Source organism: Mastomys coucha, unplaced genomic scaffold (assembly GCF_008632895.1).
Source record: "Mastomys coucha isolate ucsf_1 unplaced genomic scaffold, UCSF_Mcou_1 pScaffold22, whole genome shotgun sequence".
Classification (NCBI taxonomy): Eukaryota; Metazoa; Chordata; class Mammalia; order Rodentia; family Muridae; genus Mastomys; species Mastomys coucha.
In genome coordinates this window covers 65,430,827-65,451,155 of record NW_022196905.1, presented here as the reverse complement: position 1 = coordinate 65,451,155, position 20,329 = coordinate 65,430,827, and the positions used below count along the sequence as shown (strand labels likewise).

Here is a 20,329-nt window from a genome sequence, read left to right as displayed (position 1 = left end):
TTACACTGTGTTTGGTGTAAGCCTCTGGAGCCTGGGGATGTAGAGGTATCCAGATAGAATGTGTAGGTAAGGACAGTGCCATCTTATATAAGGGACTTGAGCTGCTACAGGGGGGTCACCTGGAGCTCTCATAGATATTGACGGACAGCTGTCCCTTTTTTTCTTTTAAGCTATTGAATGGGAGGAGATTTCATGATCCTAACTGCTTTGAACTTTCCATTCTGATTAGTCACATTGTTGAAGGATAAGGCATTTTCTTTTGTTCAGGTGCCAAGTCTCCTCTACAGCAGATGGTTCAGGAAAGCCTTCCCAAAACGGATTTCAATTTTAAAGAAAAGGCAATGTGAGTCCCTGGGCAGTGTTGCCCCCTAAACTTCAGAACTTTAACTCTCAAAACCGAATAGAAACAATTCTTAATGCCTGTAAACTCAGTACCAAAAGGCTCAAGAAAACAATAATTATTTTATTGGAAATATACAGAAAATTACAGATGTGTAAACTATCCAAAATGAATAGTACTCATAAACATTTGAAAAATATAAACTCTCATGTACACAGTTTATCAAAAATATTTGAGAACATTCAACATACTCATACAGGCCTTCCCACTCCACCTCCTGGCGCCGCCAAAGCTTTCAAAGGTGAGGGTGACATTTAGTTTGGTTCCACTGGTTTTATTATTCACCCCCCTCCTGCTGAGGATCAAACCCAGTGCCTGTGTGCGCACCGAGGGAGCGCTGAGCTACATTGCCCCTCTCTAGGGAATGTAATTTTGTTGGAATGGTTCTGTTTTGTGATGGAGAGTAGACAGTGGTGAATTCGCCTTCTCTTGGATTGTCTAAAATGAATAATGTGACTGAGGAAAGATGACGACTTCACATAAACTTGTGCTGAGAGGTCCTCCTCTCTCTCGTAAGAAGAGTGAGGATGAGAAATCCGGCTCAATGAGAACAACTTTAGTGAAGTGCCTACTATTTACTGGGCATAATGTAAGAAGCTTTCTATTTATGTAGTTTAGTATTTTCTTCCTTTTTTTAAAAAAAGAAATAAGTGTTAATTTAATCCAATGTTTGAATTTTATGAATATCTTCTACTCTGGATGAAAAATCATTAACCACTGACCTAATGGTGAAGTTATAATTCAAAAGGCTAAACCATTTTCTTTACATATTTGCTGATATCCAACAAATAACACGTCTATACGATGACACATTCAAATGCACACAAGGAAGAGACGAGCAGTTCGGAATGTCAGAGGGACACAGTAGTTCACTCTTCCTTGAGCAGCATCTTCTTACTCAAGAAAGATTCAGCTGTGGTATTAGATTTATAGTAACATTTTAATTTTTTAAACGTATATGCTCACCAGCAATCTTTCCAGAGATTTGAAAACATTTGTCATTTTTTTTCTTTGTTTCTCCATATATGACAACTGATGAAATCTCTCAGTCTTTCTCCTGGGCGTATACATCAACACCGGTTCATTTTCCAAACCAGGACACATCGATTCTTGTGTTCCAGGAATCTTTGACCTGTGCACAATGTACCAAGGGCAAAACTTGACAGCTAAGGTGTCAAGTAACCAATGATATTTAATAAATGTCTAAAAGTTAAGATCACTAGAGCAGAGAACAGCCACAACCTGAGGCAAGATGTCAAGAGAGATGACTGATGTCCTCACCAAGAAGATGCCCTGGGGGGACCTGGTGGAGTTATCAAAGCAACAAGGGAAACCGGCCAAAAGACTGTGCACAGCTCTCAAACACACTTCTCTTTCAGAAGATAATTTTCTACACACATGTGTTCACAGCTACTCTGTCTGCTACCCAAAGTGAGTCAGTGACAGGAAGTAAACTTGTATTTGCCTTGAGGTATCAGGTCATGGGATGCCCATGGGTTATCCACTCTCCCAAACACACAGCACAGTTAACTGCTCTCAACAGTTACTCTCATTGAAGATTTTAAGAGCATGAGTCTAGAATGAGTCAGAGAAATCAGATGCAAAGTTTTAACGACCAAAAAATACTTCCTGTAGCATGTCTTTGGACTTTTTTTTTTTTTTTAAAGGAATTTCTCTCTCCCTACACACTTATTAATGATCTGAATTGGAAAGTGTGGTCATGATGAATTTCATAGGGAAAAAAAAAAGAGCACCTGTCACTGAAAACAACAGTAGGCTATGCCCATTCTGAAAAGTTAGAAACTGTTTATAATTTCCTTATTAAGATGAAAATGGCAAATTTTAAAAGAACATTAAGGTCATACAAGGAATCAGTTAGTTGTTCTCAGTTTTGGATGACCGACCTTTTAGGGATAAGACCTTTGAGAGAAATGGAAGCATGCTATGAACTTCACATCCTGTAGTGACTGTCTTTACAAAACCTCTATGTAACAAGAAGAAATCTGTGGAATAGTAGTTTTTCAAAAGAAGCTGGCATGGTGGGACACACCTTTAACCCAGGCATTCAGGAGATAGAATTAACTTGAGGCCAGCCTGGGTCACATAGCAAGAACATGTCTGAAAAATTAACAAACAAGAAAATAAGCCGATAGAAAACATCCCTCCTCCAAAACACCAGAAAAAAAAAACCAAAAAACAAAACAAAACAAAACAAAAGAAACAAAAAAATAGGAAAAAGGAACACAATGACTGTTGTAAGTCACTGCAAAGCTAAATCTACTTGGGATTTCCAGAAAACATGTTTTGCTTATATTATCCAGGTCCATGTTAATAGATTCTCTGACATAATCATGTGTGTGTGTGTTTGGAAAAAAGAAAAATAATATGTGCCATAAACATTTTAGTCCAGTATGTTCTTTAACATTTTGCCTACCTGTGTAGTTTAGAAAGAAGGCATTGGAGACCAGAGGTCAATACACCAGTGTTCCTGTTTCTTGGTTTTAATAGCTTGAGATTATGACTCATTGGACAATGGTGTCCAAGACTCTGCTCAGTCAGAAGACAGATAACAGGTCCGTGAGTCACCCTGAGTCCAAGACCAGGCAGGGGTGAAGCGCCACCTGGCAGTGCTAAATCTATGGATCAGAAGAATTATTCTGAGACAAATGTACGTCTTTGACTTCCGATGAGCTCAGGGACTGTTTTGGTGGTTTCGAAAACATAAAAGAATCTTCTAGAAGAAGATTAAACTTGATTTTCCAATTTGGAGGCTCTGCAGAGCAAAGGCTTTTTTGCTTGGCTCCTCATCCAGAGGATTTGTACAGTGTTATACATGCTAACATACAAATAGGCCTTCTAAGAGTAAGTATTGCTTTGAGTGTCTTGGTTGAAGTTCAAAGTTTATGAATACTTTGGTCATCAGTCCTGCTAAATAGGGTGATGTCGTCATCATACCCAGAGGCTGAGAAGTCTGCATTCTCTAGTAAAACATAACTGTTCTGACTACCATTTGGAGAAAGGGCTTCTTTCTCAGTAGTACACATGAGTTCATTCCAGGTGATGTTGGTGTTTTTAAAAGCATGTAGAAGGAAGATGCCATTGATGATGGTGAAGAACCCGCTCAGGGTACCGATGATATCTCCAGCTTTCATGCCATACCACTCTTGGAACAAGATGGCAGAACATGTCACCACCATGGATGTGAAGAACACATAATAAATAGGAGTCACCAGCGACGTGTTGAAAGTATCCAGGGCCTTGTTGAGATAGTTAATCTGGGTCGTTACTGAAAGTGCAAGCACGGCCAACAGGATGAAGAACAGGGGATCCTTGTAAACAGGCTTCCATTCCAGCAGTTCCTTAATGGCAATCCCCAAGCCTTTGACAGAAGAAACGGAAAACGCTCCGATCAAAGAACAGATTGCGATATAGACCAATATATTAGTCTGTCCTTTCTTCGGGGCCACGATCAAAATCAGCACCAATGAGATCACAGAGACAATCACAGCAAAGGAAATGAACCCTGTTGGATTAGGAGGAGAAAGGAAGAATTAGACTCAGGAGATGCTAAGAGCCACACCTTGCTGAGGACCTGTTAGTAACGCATTTAAAAACACAGGATTTTAGAACAACTGAGAGTAAATAAGCATCATTCTGCTCCTTAGCGACTTCATAGAGCGCTTTGCAAACATAGTATTTGAATCTGTACAATATCCCTGCTAGGTCTGGCAGGTGTAGTGTTTTACATGGTTACTTAAGGGAGAAGGGGGAAGACATTGGGTTCATTGGAAATCTTTTGTCTCCACTTGCCTCATCTCTTCTTGTTACAGAGTAGCAAGGACACACAAACGCAAAAACAGATTGTTACTTCTTCAAGAACTTTATCAGGAACATGTCCCATTGCAATTTACAACCCATAGTAGGTAGGCTTGTAGGATATCTTCAGTGTCACCACAAATTTTCTCTGGTGATGCGCATGGTAGAGTGTGCTGGAAATGTCAGTACTCGGGAGACTGGTAATGAGGACAGTAAGTTCAGGGCCATCCTGGGCTATATAGTGAGGTCTTATCTCAATAAACCAAACCAAACCAAACAAAACAAAAGCAAGCATATATACACAACGACTTCTTTTTTTTTTTTAGGCTGAATCACTAACCTGGATCTCTCAATTTCATTTCCATTTCATGCAAAGATGTGACTTCCCCCTCTTGCGGGGCATGGATAACCATCACAGTTGACCCCAATATGCTTAATATGCAGCCTATTTTCCCATGAATGTTCAAGTGCTCATTTAAAAAATAGGAAGACAAGATTGCACTGTTGAGAGAGAAAGAAACAACATCACTGGCTGTTCAATGACCTTTTGATCCCGTAGAGGCTTAGAGGCCACACTGGGGTGTATGCTGCTCTGTACCCCGCGGGGCAGACTAGAATATGCTATGTGATACCTAAATGCCCTAAATTGTTCGGTGATGATGGCTTTGCATCTATGTTTTACCTCTACGCCTCAGGAGGAGATATTACAGACACGCTATGCTACGGACATTTCCCCCATTATCTCTTAGAGCTTAATTAGCTCCCAATCACCTTATCTCCCATCAAGTAACTGGAATAAAAGATATTTTATAGCTCAATGGTGAAACTGAGCATCCCTTCTCTGAAATGCTTGGCTCCTGAAATGCTTTGATTGGAGGTGTTTTGGGATGTGGGTTATTGGCATATGAGGGATCTTTTAGGGCAGGAACCTGAGCTTAAATAGAGGATTTATCTATGCTTCAAGTAAACTTGACAAACTTACCCGAGGGCAATCTTACACAATTTTGTTTGATGGGCTCATGTTTTGATGGAAGTCTGTCACATGAGGAATTTTTCATTTATAGGATCCTATGCAGGTTCAAAATGGTTCAAATTTGGGAGCATTTTGGCTTTGTAGGTTTTGAATTTAGGGATGTTCAATCTGTTCATTTAGAGTACAGCTGACCATGAATGTTTTAAAGATATATGCCCTAGGCCGGGAAGATGGATCGTTCAGTAAAGTGCCTGCAGCAAATGGATCAATACCTGAGTTTTGTGAGTAGGACCCTTGTAAAAAAAAAAAAAAAGGCAGCATGATTGTGCATAGTTTTAAAACCACAGTGCTGGGGAAGTGGAGATAGAAGAGTCACAGAGGCTCGCTGTCCAGTTACGCTAGCTTATCTGTCAAGCTCCAGGTCAGTGAGAGATCCTGTATCAACATAAAAAGGTGTCCAGTGTCTGGGGAATGACACCTAAGCCTGTCCTTTGGCCTTCATTACACACATACACACACACACACACACACACACACGATATGTACCTAGATAGCAGAGTTGATACATAACTAACACAGACCTGTTCAACCATGCAGATTGTCAAATAATAAACCCCACCTGCATATTTCTGCCTATTTAAACCTCCCAATGCTTTGCGAAGACTTGCTTACAAAATGCTCAAGGTTGGCACCTCTGTGGATACCAGAGTAGGATACCAGCCTCCTTCTTCGCCAGTCTCAATTATTTTTTTCCAGACAGGGTTTCTCTGAGTAGCCCTGGCTGTCCTGGAACTCACTCTGTAGACCAGGCTGGCCTCGAACTCAGAAATCTGCCTGCCTCTGCCTCCCAAGTGCTGGGATTAAAGGCGTGCGCCACCACATCTCAATTTATGGCGCCATTTGACTCCAAGACTTTTAGCAGGTGCTTTTTCGGAGTTGTTCCCTAGTGGTCACTTGTGGGACTGCAGCCCCAATGAAAACTCAAGGCAGGTCTTTTGACTGCTTTATACACACAAACTCACTTGGTTCTCTTCAGTGTATAAAGACAGAAAGGAGAAGTAGGAAGGCCTAGGCAGAAGCTTCCTACTAGATACATATACTTTATAGATTCTAAAAAGACAAAGGGAACGAAATGGTGGCCAGGCCACACAAAGAGCTCACAGCTTATCAAACACATTCACTGGAATCACAATACAAACCAACTCACAAAGACCAGACCCACTGTACTGGTCACAAAGACCAGACCCACTGTGCTGGTTGGTTTTTGTTAACTTGACACTAACTAGAGTCACTTGGGGAGATGGACCCTCAGTTGAGGAGATGCTTCCTTCAGACTAACCTGTGGGTATTTCCTTGGTTAATGATTGATGTGGGAAGGATCAGTCCACTAGAAGTATTGTAACCCAGGACAGGGAAGTGCTCCTGGATTGTATACGAAAACAAGCTGGGGCTGGAGAGATGGCTCAGTGGTTAAGAGCACTGACTGCTCTTCCAAAGGTCCTGAGTTCAAATCCCAGCAACCACGTGGTGGCTCACAACCATCTGTAATGAGATCAGACGCCCTCTTCTGGAGTGTCTTAAGACAACTACAGTGTACTTACATTTAAAAAGGGTTGGGGCTTGCCACTTGAAAAGAAAACAAGGTGGAGCAGGCTGTGGGGAGCAAGCCAGTAAGCAGAGCAGTGTCTCTCCATAGTTTCTGCTTCAGTTACTCTCTTGAGTGTCAACCCTGGCCTCCCTCAATGATGTGTGTGCGTGTGTGCATACTTGCGTGCATGTGCAAGCATGCACCCTTTCTACCCCTAGGTTGAGCTTGGTAATGCTGTTTATTACAGTAACAAAAATCAAACTAGGACATCCACATATATAAAACAGGGAATCCTACTACAGGGTATCCAACAGAGGTATCTAGCAGGCAATGGTGAATTTCAACAGGAGTTGAAATGTACCTTAAACACTATGCCTTTTAAAGTCTTCTGATAACTGTTGCCATTAATCACTATGGCAACAAGAACGCTTCTAAGAAGTTTCACAATGTACTCAGCTGAGAGGTTTAAACACACACACACACACACACACACACACACACACACACACACACACAAACTCTGCCTGGCTAGGGTTCACTGAATTGTCACAAACATAAACTGCAATTACCTTGTGAGTCCTTGTGAGCAACGAGCCAAGCGCTCTTGTTAGGTTGGGTTTTTTTGTTTGTTTGTCTTCCTTTTTCTTTTTTTCATTTACAACATGGCAATGTAGTTTCTATTTCTATTGCCATTTTTTTTTTTGTAGCTTTCTTAAATTATTTTTGTAATTTTCTAGAGGCAAGATTAGATTTTATCTTTGTTGGGGGTCAAACTCAAGGCCTGTAAGTCAAACTCAAGGCATGTAAGTGGTTTCCTAGCCCAAGAAACAGCCTTTTATGCTTATGTTATAAATGGCTTGCCTCTAAGATTTCAGGAGTCCCAGCCTTGGGGCTGTCTGGGCTTGGAGTGCTCAGACTACATTGTTATCCTTTGTCTTGTAATTTCTTAGCAGAGTGCTTCTCAAGGTTTAAGGCTGCTGGCGATAGTGAACTAGCCTCAGAAGCCAATCTCTTTATTGTTCACCTACCTTATGAGAACGCTCAAAGCCCCAAGCGGGGTGACCAAGGTGGCAGGCGCAAAGGCATAGGCAGCGAAGTTCGCAGCCTCTCCAGCTCCCACTGGAAAGCAAGTAAAAGTGTGAGCACAGGGGATCATAGCTTCATCAGAAGAATTAAGCAAGTGGCTCATGCTATCAGCAGACTTGTGTCTCAAAGTGGCTAAGACCTACCCGAAAGCAGTGACTTAACATCTTGCAGCCTGTGAGAAAGGATTGCTATCAGGAGATGCCGATCTATTGTAATTGCCTGGTGGTAACAATTGTAACAATGCTGATGGACAAACGTGGGCTTTACACAGGTTTCAATGGAGACTTGACCAACTTAGATGTCGAAAACTTATTCTGTCAGTTGAATGGAATCTTGTAGAGGTAGCTTTGGAATAGGTTGGAAATGACCCCACTTGCAATCTAACCACAGCAACAACATGGGCATTTTATAAAGTGAGAGGGCTTGTAGGGGTCTGATGTCTGGGTGGCAGATTGTCAGGAATCCCCACCACAGGCCCATGGCTGGAATGTCTGAATTGGAGATGACCTACAGGCAAGTGTTGGTGTTTGAGGAGCTCAAGAAGAGCCAAGGAGCTGTTTGAAAGTCCTAAGGATGGATTTGAGATCCGCACCCAGTACTGTACTGCAAACAACTGTCAGAGTGAAGGAAGCTCCCCTCAGGAGCTGACTTTTGTGTAGAAGCCAGTATATTCTCAAAGACTTCAGTGGGATACTTCTCCAGAGATTGCAGTATTCTGCCCTGTCCAACTGCAACATGCAAGCACATAGTAGAGGGAGGACACAGGAGAGTATATTCCTTTTTCTTTGATTGCCCAGCATTAGAACACCATAAAGACAGATCTAAATTTACAGAGCAATTAGGAGACTGCTCTCATTAAAAAAAAAAAAGGCTGTGATACCCTTTCCAGACTATTCAGTTTCCTTTGGTGCCTTTATATTGAAATATTATTATTATATTTAGATGGTTTCTAATTTTTATAGATGTTGTTCTATAGAAATCTTAACTTCATATGCTAATAGCCAGATAGCATCCCAATGTATGTTCTTATACATATGATCACAAGCTTTTCTGCTTGGTATACATGGCATTATAAATATAGCAGTACAATTTTCTCCTTAGATTTTTATTTAGTTTATTATTTTTTTATTTTATTATTATTATTTTTTTTTTTGGTTTTGTGAAACAGGATTTCTCTGTCCTGGAACTCACTCTGTACACCAGGCTGGCCTTGAACTCAGAAATCTGCCTGCCTCCACTTCCCAAGTGATGGGATTAAAGGCGTGTGCTACCACTGCCTAGATACAAATTGGAAAGGAAGAAGTCAAAGTATCACTATTTGCTGATGATATGATAGTATACCTAAGTGACCCCGAAAATTCCACCAGAGAGCTCCTAAACCTGATAAACAACTTCAGCAAAGTAGCTAGATATAAAATTAACTCAAGCAAATCAGTAGCCTTCCTCTAAACAAAGGATAAACAGGCTGAGAAAGAAATTAGGGAAACAACACCCTTCACAATAGTCACAAATAATATAAAATACCTTGGTGTGACTCTAACTAAGTAAGTAAAAGATCTGTTTGACAAAAACTTCAAGTCTCTGAAGAAGAAAATTGAAGAAGATCTCAGAAGATGGAAAGATCTCCTATGCTCGTGGATTGGCAGGATTAATATAGTCAAAATGGCCATCTTTCTAAAAGCAATCTACAGATTCAATGCAATCCCTATCAAAATTCCAACTCAATTCTTCACAGACTTAGAAAGAGGAATTTACAAATTCATCTGGAATAACAAAAAACCCAGGATAGCCAAAACTATTCTCAACAATAAAGGAACCTCTGGTGGAATCACCATCCTGGACCTTAAGCTATACTATAGAGCAATTGTGATAAAAACTGCATGGTATTGGTATAGTGACAGGCAGGTGGATCAATGGAATAAAATTGGAATAGAATTGAAGACCCAGAAATGAACCCACACACCTATGGCCAATTGATCTTTGACAAAGGAGCTAAAACCATCCAGTGGAAAAAAGACAGCACTTTCACCAAATGGTGCTGGCTCAACTGGAGGTTAGCATGTAGAAGAATGCAAATGGACCCATTCCTATCTCCTTGTACAAAGCTCAAGTCCAAGTGGATCAGGAACCTCCACATCAAACCAGATACACTGAAACTAATAGAAAAGAAAGTGGGGAAGAGCCTCGAGCACATAGGCACAGGGGAAAATTTCCTGAACAGAACGCCAATAGCTTATGCTCTAAGATCAAGAACTGACAAATGACAATTGACCTCATAAAGTTGCAAAGCTTCTGTTAGGCAAAAGACACTGTCAATAGGACAAAATGGCAACCAACAAATTGGGAAAAGATCTTTACCAATCCTATATCTGATAGAGGGCTAATATCCAATATATACCAATAACTCAAGAAGATAGACTCCAGAGAACCAAATAACCCTATTAAAAAAATGGGGTACAGAGCTAAACAAAGAATTCTCAACTGATGAATACCGAATGGCTGAGAAACACCTAAAGAAGTGTTCAACATCCTTAGTCATCAGGGAAATGCCAATTAAAACAGCCCTGAGATTCCACCTCACACCAGTCAGAATGGCTAGGATAAAAAACTAAGGTGACAGCAGATGCTGGAGAGGTTGTAGAGGAAGAGGAACACTCCTTCACTGCTGGTGGGATTGCAAGCTGGTACAACCACTCTGGAAATCAGTTTGGTGCTTCCTCCGGAAATAGGACATAATTCTACCAGAGGACCCAGCTATACCACTCCTGGGCATATACCCAGAAGATGCTCCAACATGTAATAAGGACACATGCTCTACTATGACCATAGCAGCCTTATTTATAAGAAGCAGTAACTGGAAACAACCCAGATGTCCCTCAACAGAGGAATGGATACAGAAATTGTGGTACATTTACACAATGGAGTACTATTCAGCTATTAAAAACAATGAATTCATGAAATTCTTGGGGAAATGGATGGATCTGGAGAATATTCTGAGTGAGGTAACCCAATCACAAAAGAACACACATGATATGCATTCTCTGATAAGTGGATATTAGCCCAGAAGATTGAAATACACAAAGTACAACCCACAAACCACAAGAAACTCAAGAAGAAGGAAGACCAAAGTGTTGATACTTCGTTCCTTCTTAAATGGGGGAACAAAATACCCATAGAAGGAGTTGTAGAGACTAACTATGGAGCAGAGACTGAAGGAATGACAATCCAGAGACTGCTCCACCTTGGAAGCCTTCCTATATTCAGTCAACAAATCCAGATGCCAGCAAGTGCTGGCTGACAGGAGCCTGATATAGCTGTCTCCTGAGAGGCTCTGACAGAACCCGACTAATACAGAAATAGAGGCTCACAGCTATTCATTGGACTGAGTAAGGGTACCCAATGAAGGAGCTAGAGAAAGGACCCAAGGAGCTGAAGGGCTTGCAGCCTCTTAGGACGAACAACAATATAAACTAACTAGTACCCTCAGAGCTCCCAGGGACTAAACCAACAACCAAGGAGTACACATGGTGGGATTGATGGCTCTGGCAGCATGTGTATAGTAGAGGATGGCCATCAATGAGAGGAGAGGCCCTAGGCCCTGTGAAGGTTCTATGCCCCAGTGTAGGGGAATGCCAGGGCTAGGAAGTGGGAGAGGGTGGGGTAGTGAGCAGGGAGAGGGGGGAGGGAACAGGGGTTTGTTTTTGTTTTATTTATTTTATTTTATTTTATTTTATTTTATTTTATTTTATTTTTGGAGGGTAACCTGGGAAAGGAGGTATTGTATGACATGTAAATAAAGAAAACATCTAATAAAAAACAAATAAACAAAAATAGAAAGGGCTCTACAAATTTAAATATCAACCCTTTTAGCTTCCAACATTTATTAGGAAAATGGTACTCAAGCTGTTTCTTTTTAAAAATTAAAAGAAACAAATTCTCTATTTTATGAGGGGTATGCTCACATGTATGTCTGTGCACGTGGTGCCTGTGGTGCTCAGAAGGTTTTTGATCCCCCGGAACTGGATTTAGAGATGGTTGTGAGCTGCCATGTGTTGGGACTCAAACAGCCTGCAAGAGCAGCGAGTGATCTTAACTGTCCAGCCATCTCTCTAGCACCCAGGCTTTGTCTCATAATAGAATTTTTCCAATGTTGAAATCAGTTACTTGGTTTTGGAGAGCAGGGAGGCTTTAGGGGTCTGGATACATAGGGAGCTGAGCGGTGAGCCATGTAAAGGTACTTTAGTATGCCCTGCCTTTGGAAGACTTTGACTTGGCATTGAAGCAAGTTTGTGGGAGGTAAGAGAGAGAGGTGGGGAAGTCAGGGAGAGGGGCAAAGCAGACAGCCTGCCTCTCAGGAGGACATCATATCAGCATCTGTAAAGTGCTTCCAGCCTGCAAGTTCTGCTTCTATCCTAGAATCCTGTTAAACTTGTTCCTCCCCACCTTTCCTCATTATCAATAGCCAAAGAATTTTTTTTTTTTAATCCATGCTTGGTCCTGATAAGGAAGACCTATTTCCAAGAGAATGTGCAGTCAGGATAGCCAAAAAAGTCAAATAAGAACTCAGAAGAGGGGCTGGAGAGATGGCTCAGCGGTTTAGCGCACTGGCTGTTCCTCTAGAGGACCGAATTCGATTCCAGCACCCACAGGGCAGCTCACACAGTCTGTAACTCCAGTTCCCATCAGATGTCCTTTCCTGGCCTCCGCATTTCGCATTTACTACATGCACGGGGTACACAGACGGCTGCACAGGCAAAACACTCATACAACACAAAATATAAATAAATAAATGAGGAAAAAGGAACTCAGAATATCCAGGAGGAAAGACGTTTCTCAGTTCCTCGGGTAAACAGGAGAAATTTGTGATATAAAATGTAATATTTGAACCACTAATGTCTTCATTTGCGTTCTGGGAAAGCACAGAGCAGGCTCTGTCAAAAGAGTGAGACAACCGCTTTGGAGATAAATGGACACAATACACCAAGCCACCACAATCCTTTTCCAATATAGGTCCATCCTCCCAGGAGGGAAGAGTCCCTGAGCATGAACTCTTGTGAGCTCCATACTTACTCGACAGCAGTCCTGCCCACCACAACCATTCCTTGAGGTAAGAATGTCCACCTTGCCCTGGGAAATAGCAAAAAAACAAGAATCAGGCTTTCAACTCAGGAGATGAGGGTAGAAGCCCAGACTCCCAGGAAAGGGGCTGGACATGTGGAAGGCGAGGCTTCTGTCACGTAACTGCAGGCGTCTTCTCTAAGTGAGGATACTCTCTCAGTCCTTCCCAAGGTCTTCTCAAGCTTTCTGCTACCTTTGACTTCTGTGGCAAGTCCCTTTGACTTGTATGAAATTTTACTCAGTTGTCAGGTTCTCCGATGATGTCAGTACAGGTATTAGGGCATTATAAACTCTAAACTTGTTTCAGCCATAGTTCAAAAAAACTAAAATCATAGCTTGTAGCTGATGCTGGTCCTAGAGGGGAGATAACTAACATGGAGCGTTTGAGACTTTGAAAGAGCCAATTAGAGAAGGGCAAGCATCAGGCAGGTGGACTCTGCTTATCTTTCACTTTGACATACTGAAAAGGGACAAGCTTTTCTGATGCTGCCTGGAGTCATGTCGCTGTGAGTGACTTGTGACCTGAATCACTGCTAAGATGTGAGCTATGGACAATGGAATTGTCTCAGCCCCACATAGGTAACTACCTGACTCTCATCGGGATGGTTTTGTGATAACTAAAGTAAGCAGGACACATAAGCAATAAAGATGATCTTGCAAAGTAGTTTATTTTCCTTCCTTAGTATTGTCTCCCTATAGAATTTATAAACAACTAAACAGCGGTGGCCACACCAGATGTGTGCACCTCTCGCCTCTGTTCTTACTTGAGTGCTCTGCCATTATGCTAGGGTGTTTTCTTACTGCCTGCAATTGCTCTTTATATATTAGGAATTCTATACCATGGTGTCCTGAATTTCATAGCTCTCCCTACCACCAAGATCATCTAATTATTTAGTTTCGAGTAAGTTATTTCCAAAGAGGATGTCTGTGTGTGACCTATTTTATCCATCCATTCAGATAGTCCCTTAAATTACATAGAATACCTTCTTCCTTTACACAGAACAGATGTATGCTTAAGAAGATTTTTTTCAAGTTCAAGGAATCTGACATGTGTTTTGCAGAATGGTAAAAAGTAGAATTCTCGCTGTTTTTCTCTCTACTTTTTCCCAATTGTCTCGACACTTTTAATTTAATAATTCATTTTTCTTCACTGGTCTGAAATACCATTTTTAAAAGTTACGTATTAGCTGCTACGTGTAATCTCTTTCCACTTGTATTGTTTTCATTAAGACCACATTAGAGTATATTTTATGAGGGAGCAAAAACTCCCCACCTATCACTCCTTCAGAAACTTGTTTACATTTGTAGCCATTTCTTTTCCCACATTGACCTAGGAAAACATTTGAGTTTCTTATGCTATGATAATACCTCCTGAAAATGAATATGACTGTGTAGGTAATGCAGTCAGACAGGCTACTGAGCATCTGAAATGCCACTGTACATAGCGGGATGCTACCATTTTCTGGTGGTTGACTCAGCAAATATTTGGTGGGTGCCCAACATTGTGAGTGCATGGTTTATGAGTCTACTCTCAATAAACAAGTAAACATGCTGACTAATCAATACAGGCAATGTCTTAGAGACAATGAAGGAGACTGGTTCAACGATAGACTGTGAATGACAGTATTCTAGGGTGGTGGGCCATGGCAGGATTCAGAGGGATGAGTCAGCTGGATGAAGGGCAGGGGGAAGGGAAAAGCTCTTAGGGTAGAAGGGCGCATGCTCTATTTCAAGAGCACTAGCGAAGACTTTGTCGGATGTGTTCCTTACCTGCTCTGGTAATGCCCTTGTTGGCCAGTTGCAAGAGACCCTTCTTTTTGAGAATGAAACTTGAGCCAATGAAAACACTGGAGCTTATGGCCAATACCAAGCCCACAGACAGACTGTATTTGTTTTCTACACTTGCTGAAATGCTGAAGTTGCTTATGGAGGAATTCTGGTTCGTGTAGAGGACAGGATAAGCCAGCGGCTGTGACACGTTTGTGATCTCACACGAAGCCCGGGAAGAGTGGGAGCAGACCAGAGACAGCACATACCCTGGCAAAAAGAAAAGACGAAGGGGGTGGTAAGAATGCAAGGGAGCTGTACACAACGCTTACTCCTTTCTGCCAAGGAGAGACTCCAGTGGATGGAAACATATTTCTATGTAAACAGGAAACTCCCTGCCTAAGAGATGGTCCACAGGCCAAAAACACTTTCATGGAAGCTTTCTCACATTCTTAAAATGACTTAAAGACTATTTAGTTGTCATTGTTCAAAGGGGAGAGGTTTCACATGAAAGTCCAGGTCCTCTGATAAATCCCATGACCTGGCAGCACGTAGGTCTTGGGTTCAGTAAGGAAGCAGCCTGTTGAAAATGGGAGTGCTCAGTTAGGTTTGGCTTCACCATGGCACCCCCACCCCCACCCACCTCACTCCTCATGATCAGTCTGTCTCTAAGAAATCAGGACTTGCAACAGTCGGGTAGAGAAGGCCACGGCAATGCCACTGGCCTATAAATTACCCTATTATAGGACATTTAACTGACCCATTCATGGGGTATGAACTGTGCATTCCAGAAAATTCATTAAACTTTAATTTTGCATGCCGCTTAGCCCAAAGAAAATCATTTTTCAGTTTAACTAATTGACTTGCTCCTGAATAAACAGAATTTTGTAGAAAATGAATTAAACATCAGTAGGCTTTAACAAGAATAAGATTTTAGTAAGAATGCACAACCACTATAGAACAGACACATTCTGTGCATTGAAATTTTTAGGCTAAACTCTAAAACATGAAAGAAAAAGCTGGGTGGTGGTGGCACACGCCTTTAATCCCAGCACTTGGGAGGCAGAGGCAGGCGGATTTCTGAGTTCGAGGCCAGCCTGGTCTACAGAATGAGTTCCAGGACAGCCAGGGCTACACAGAGAAACCCTGTCTCGAAAAACCGAGAGAGAGAGAGAGAGAGAGAGAGAGAGAGAGAGACAGACAGACAGACAGACAGACAAAAATGTGTTACACACCACGAGAAACTTCTGATAGTCTGCCACTTGAACAGCTAACCAACAAGGTGACATGGTGACTAAATCTTCTCCTTTCTCATCTTACTTCCTCTTCTAAAAGGCAAAGTGTCCCAACATCACTTATCCTAAACAAAAATGGACAAAGATAGATCATGAAGTTCAATGAAAAACCCAAATCCACTGTGGTGACGAGCCTCTTGGAAGGAGAACCAGCCCCAAGTGATCGGCTGGGACACATGTCCAGATGAGCAACACCAAGGGAAATACACCCAGCAGGCTGTGTTTATACCTTTATATGTATAATAACTAAAATAATATTTGAACAGGCCATGAAGTTAAGAAGGAATGAATGATGTAGGACAGAGGGGAAGTTGGAGGGAGGAGAGGGTACTGCCAGTATAGTACTCACATAGGAAATTCTCAAAACTAAAAAAAAGAAAAAAGCAACGTAAAAACAAAACTAAAACAAACAACAGCACTCTGATTTAACATCCCCCAGTCTTGAGGAAGTACATTAACACATCACTGACAGCTTTTGAAACACTCAGCAAGAAGACTTTCCATAAGGGGATCTTCACGTTACCCAAAAGCATCCTGAAGCTATCATAATTTATAACATACAGTTAGGAAATCACCTTAAAGTTTCAGTCTTGAAACGGCTGAAAAATGGATCTTAAACATTTCTTATTTTATTTATCTGTATCATTTAAAGATGAATTGGCTTGGGCTGGTGAGATGGCTCAGCGGGTAAGAGCACTGATTGCTCTTCCGAAGGTCCTGAGTTCAGATCCCAGCAATCACATGATGGCTCACAACCATCCTTGATGAGATCTGATGCCCTCTTCTGGTTCATCTGAAGACAGCTACAGTGTATTACACTGGAGTGAGCAGGGCCAGAGTGAATGGAGGCAGGAGCAAGCAGGACCGGAGCAGGCAGAGATCCTGAGTTCAATTTCCAGCAGTCACATGATGGCTCATGGCCATCTGTACAGCTACAATGTACTCATACACATAAATAGTAAACAAATAATAAATAAACAAACAAATCTAACAAAAAAACATTAAAAAAAGATGAATTGGCTTTACTTGAGAGATGTAGAACCGATTCTGAGTCAACACTTTTAAATATGCCAAGGGAATTACATTACTTAACGGATTTCTAAAAAAATAAAATAAAATTGAGAAATGTTCTACAATATTGTTTTAAAAGAACCATGAATGTTCATAGTAGTGAGGTAGCTACAGTATTCTTATACTTCCCTGTGGGCATCTCACCTAAACCCAAGTAATGAGCTGGGCATATAATCCAAGCACTTGGGAGTTAAGCTCACATTTCAAGATCAGCCTGAATCACAGAAGAGACAGCAGAAAACAAAACAGCCAACCCAAGAAACACTACCAGACAAATGGAAAGCGAGCCTGGGCATTTTTGCTAGCTACGATACTGATTACATTCATTCCTGAGTCAACTTTGAACTGAACTTCCCAATGAATGCATGCTTGTCCTTCACTATGAGGTTAACATAATCATTCCAGAATTTCATCTCTGAAATCAGGGTGGGTGGACCTCATTCCAGAAAAACAATATGCCTTCTAAGCAGCAGAGGAAGCAAGAAACATTCCCTACACTCGAGGGGCGTGGGCCAAGGGCACACAAATCATCTTGTTTGCATTTTCCAAGTTCTCTCATGACCAACATGAAGGCTGGGAGTTTTATAGCAGGAGGAATAATAAAAACCTTGCTTGGTTATTGACCTTAGAACTTAAACCGTTTTATGCTTTGGGAGTGTATCGGGGAGGAAAGCCTGTAGAGGCTGTGACCGGAAGAGGGGGAATGAGGGTTTGGAGGGGCCCAGGGAAGAGAAGGGCAGGGCAGACTGTGGGCAGAGACCCAAGGAGGGTTTTAGAGGATGCAAAGTTATCTCTAATCAGAGTCTCATGGTCCTAAGAAGCAAAGTACTAAAGGACTGGAAGCTAGACCTTACTCCACACTGAAAGTCTGTAACAGTCATTTAAAGATTGTACTAGACAGTCACTTTGAAACTGAATACAAGGGTGTATTTCTGCCAGCAGAGAACTTCTTAACTTCTTTGATGTTATTGTTCTTCAAATATGAAATAAAAAATAGCAGATATGTGTCATTTGTAAAACACAAAATAAACCACTCGTTTTAAGAAATAAGATAGTACTCCTTACAAGTGACACTGACCCTGGATTCTCGTTAACACTTTAGAAAAGTGATTTCCTTGCTGTAACAGTGCCAAAGTTGGGTAACTGGAAATGGCATAGCTAAGCAATCTAAGTCATTTTTACTTCAGAAAAATGATAAACATAATATATAAATAAAGCCAGTAAAGTCTTAATGTTCACAGAAAGGAGAAAAGGCTTTCATGTCTCAAAGCTACGCACACCTACAGAGAATCATTTAATTGCACAGTTTATGGCAGACTATCTGATCGCTGGGAAGTCTGTGATTGGGCAAAGCTTCATCTTCATTAGAGAATCGCAGCAGTGCATCCCCAGGTTGAAGACAACATTGTCTCACCATCTAGTCTTCTGTGGTCGATGAGTCTTAGCCTTTCCATGGTTGGCACATGGTTCCTCCCCTGGTGTAGTTTGGATGTTAAATGGCCATGAAAGGCCTGATCTCCAGGTGGTACTACCAGGAGATAGTGGCATTGTCAAGAGGTGGGGTGTAGTTGGGGTGGGGGGGTCTTTGGGTCAATGGAGGTGTGCCTGCCTGGGAGAGGGGATTACAGAACTCTGTCATTTCCCTTCCTCCCCCATGATGAGGTGGGCAGATTTGAACTTCTGTATGCTCTTACTGCGATGTGCTGTCTCACTGCAGCCCCAAAGCAATGGGGTAACAGGCTCTGTACTGGAATTTCCAAAATTATGAGCCACAATATATCATTTCTTTTTATAAACTGATTCGCTTGCTGCATCAGCTCTTCTGTTGGTATTAAGAAGTCTGATGATGTGATCTGACCTCATCAAGCTCCATCATGCCTATATGGTTGGCTTTTCTATCTCTTCTTAGAGGTCTCATAAGGTTGGCTTTAAGCTTGCTATGTGATCAAGCGTGACCTTGAACTTCTGATTCTCTATCACCCACCTTCCAAATGCAGAGGACACAGGCATGCACCATGCTAGCTTGCTTAATGAGCAATGCCCCCTAGCCTGAGTTTGCTTTATTCCACATCTGTGATTCTCAAGCTGCTGCTGGCCCTTGAACCTGAGGCCCACTCATGAAGAAAACACAGAAAAGACCTGAGCACACAGGAAGGAACAAGTCCTAGGCTGCCTTAGTTAGGGTTTCCATTGCTGTGAAGAGACACCATGTCCAAGGCAACTCTTATTAGGACAACATTTTAATTGGGGCTGGCTTACAGGTTTGGAGGTTCAGTCTATTATCATTGAGGTAGAAAAGCATGACAGGCAGTCATGGCACTAGAGAAGGAATTGAGAGTTTGACATCTTGTTACTAAGGCAAACAGGAAAAGACTGGCTCCCAAGAGGGTTGGAGGAGGGTCTGAAAGCCCATTCCCACCAGGACACACTTCCTCCAACAAGTCCACACCCCCTAATAGTGCCACCCTCTGGGCCAAGCGTATACAACCCACCACATTGGCACATATACAGCCTGAAGCAGGACGCCAGTCCAGTTCACCCTCAGCTGACCGGAAGACACATAGGAATAAGAGAGTACAGCCAACTATCTCATGAACATAGGGAATCTTTCTGGCCACCACAATTCATTCTGCAGCTTGAGCCGCTGTCAATCAGGTTACACCTTCCCAGGTTGGAATCACTGGCTCTTGTAATTTTCCATGCCAATTAAAATAAAAGCTCAATTCCTGCCAACCCCAAACGTTAAAACTTAACATGCTCTGAAACTTGCTCACCTCTGACCTTTCGCTGTCTCACTCCTCCCTCAAGCTGCACAAGTTACACTTTCATTCATTTCATCCACCTAGTTATTGTCTTTCAGCTCCATGAATGTCTTAGACTCTGAGGGTACAGTGGGGAACATAAATAACTCGTTTGTATTCTAATGGGGCAGGGATAGAGAAATGGATCATGTAATACTTGAAGTGCCAAGAAAAGCAGCAAAGGCTGCATACATATACATGTATTTACACATGTACGTCACATATACATAATTTGAAAGCAGGATTAGGTAGAAATCTCTGTTACATGTAAAAGACAAAATTCGAGGCAGAAGTATGTGTGAGCGGTAAAGGGACTGTGTCGCCAGTGGGTTGGAGGATAGGAAGGAGATGGAACAAGATGTAGTCACAGAGCAGTTGGGACAAGATCGGGTGAGATGGGCTGGTTAAAAAAAA

The 20,329-nt window shown here is 41.8% G+C and overlaps 1 protein-coding gene across 1 annotated transcript in view; it reads right to left on the bottom strand.

The window, feature by feature from the left end:
• Positions 1–443: 443 nt before the first annotated feature.
• The window catches only part of Nipal1 (NIPA like domain containing 1), a 26,638-nt gene continuing 6,752 nt past the window's right edge, over positions 444–20,329 (bottom strand). Inside the window, exons 2-6 of the mRNA XM_031342612.1 lie at positions 14,752–15,018; positions 12,934–12,990; positions 7,806–7,896; positions 4,557–4,717; positions 444–3,923 (exon numbers count right to left, since the gene is read on the bottom strand). Coding sequence (XP_031198472.1) covers positions 3,295–3,923; positions 4,557–4,717; positions 7,806–7,896; positions 12,934–12,990; positions 14,752–15,018 — 1,205 coding nt within the window. The 3' untranslated portion in view covers positions 444–3,294. The remainder of the gene's footprint in view (positions 3,924–4,556; positions 4,718–7,805; positions 7,897–12,933; positions 12,991–14,751; positions 15,019–20,329) is intronic.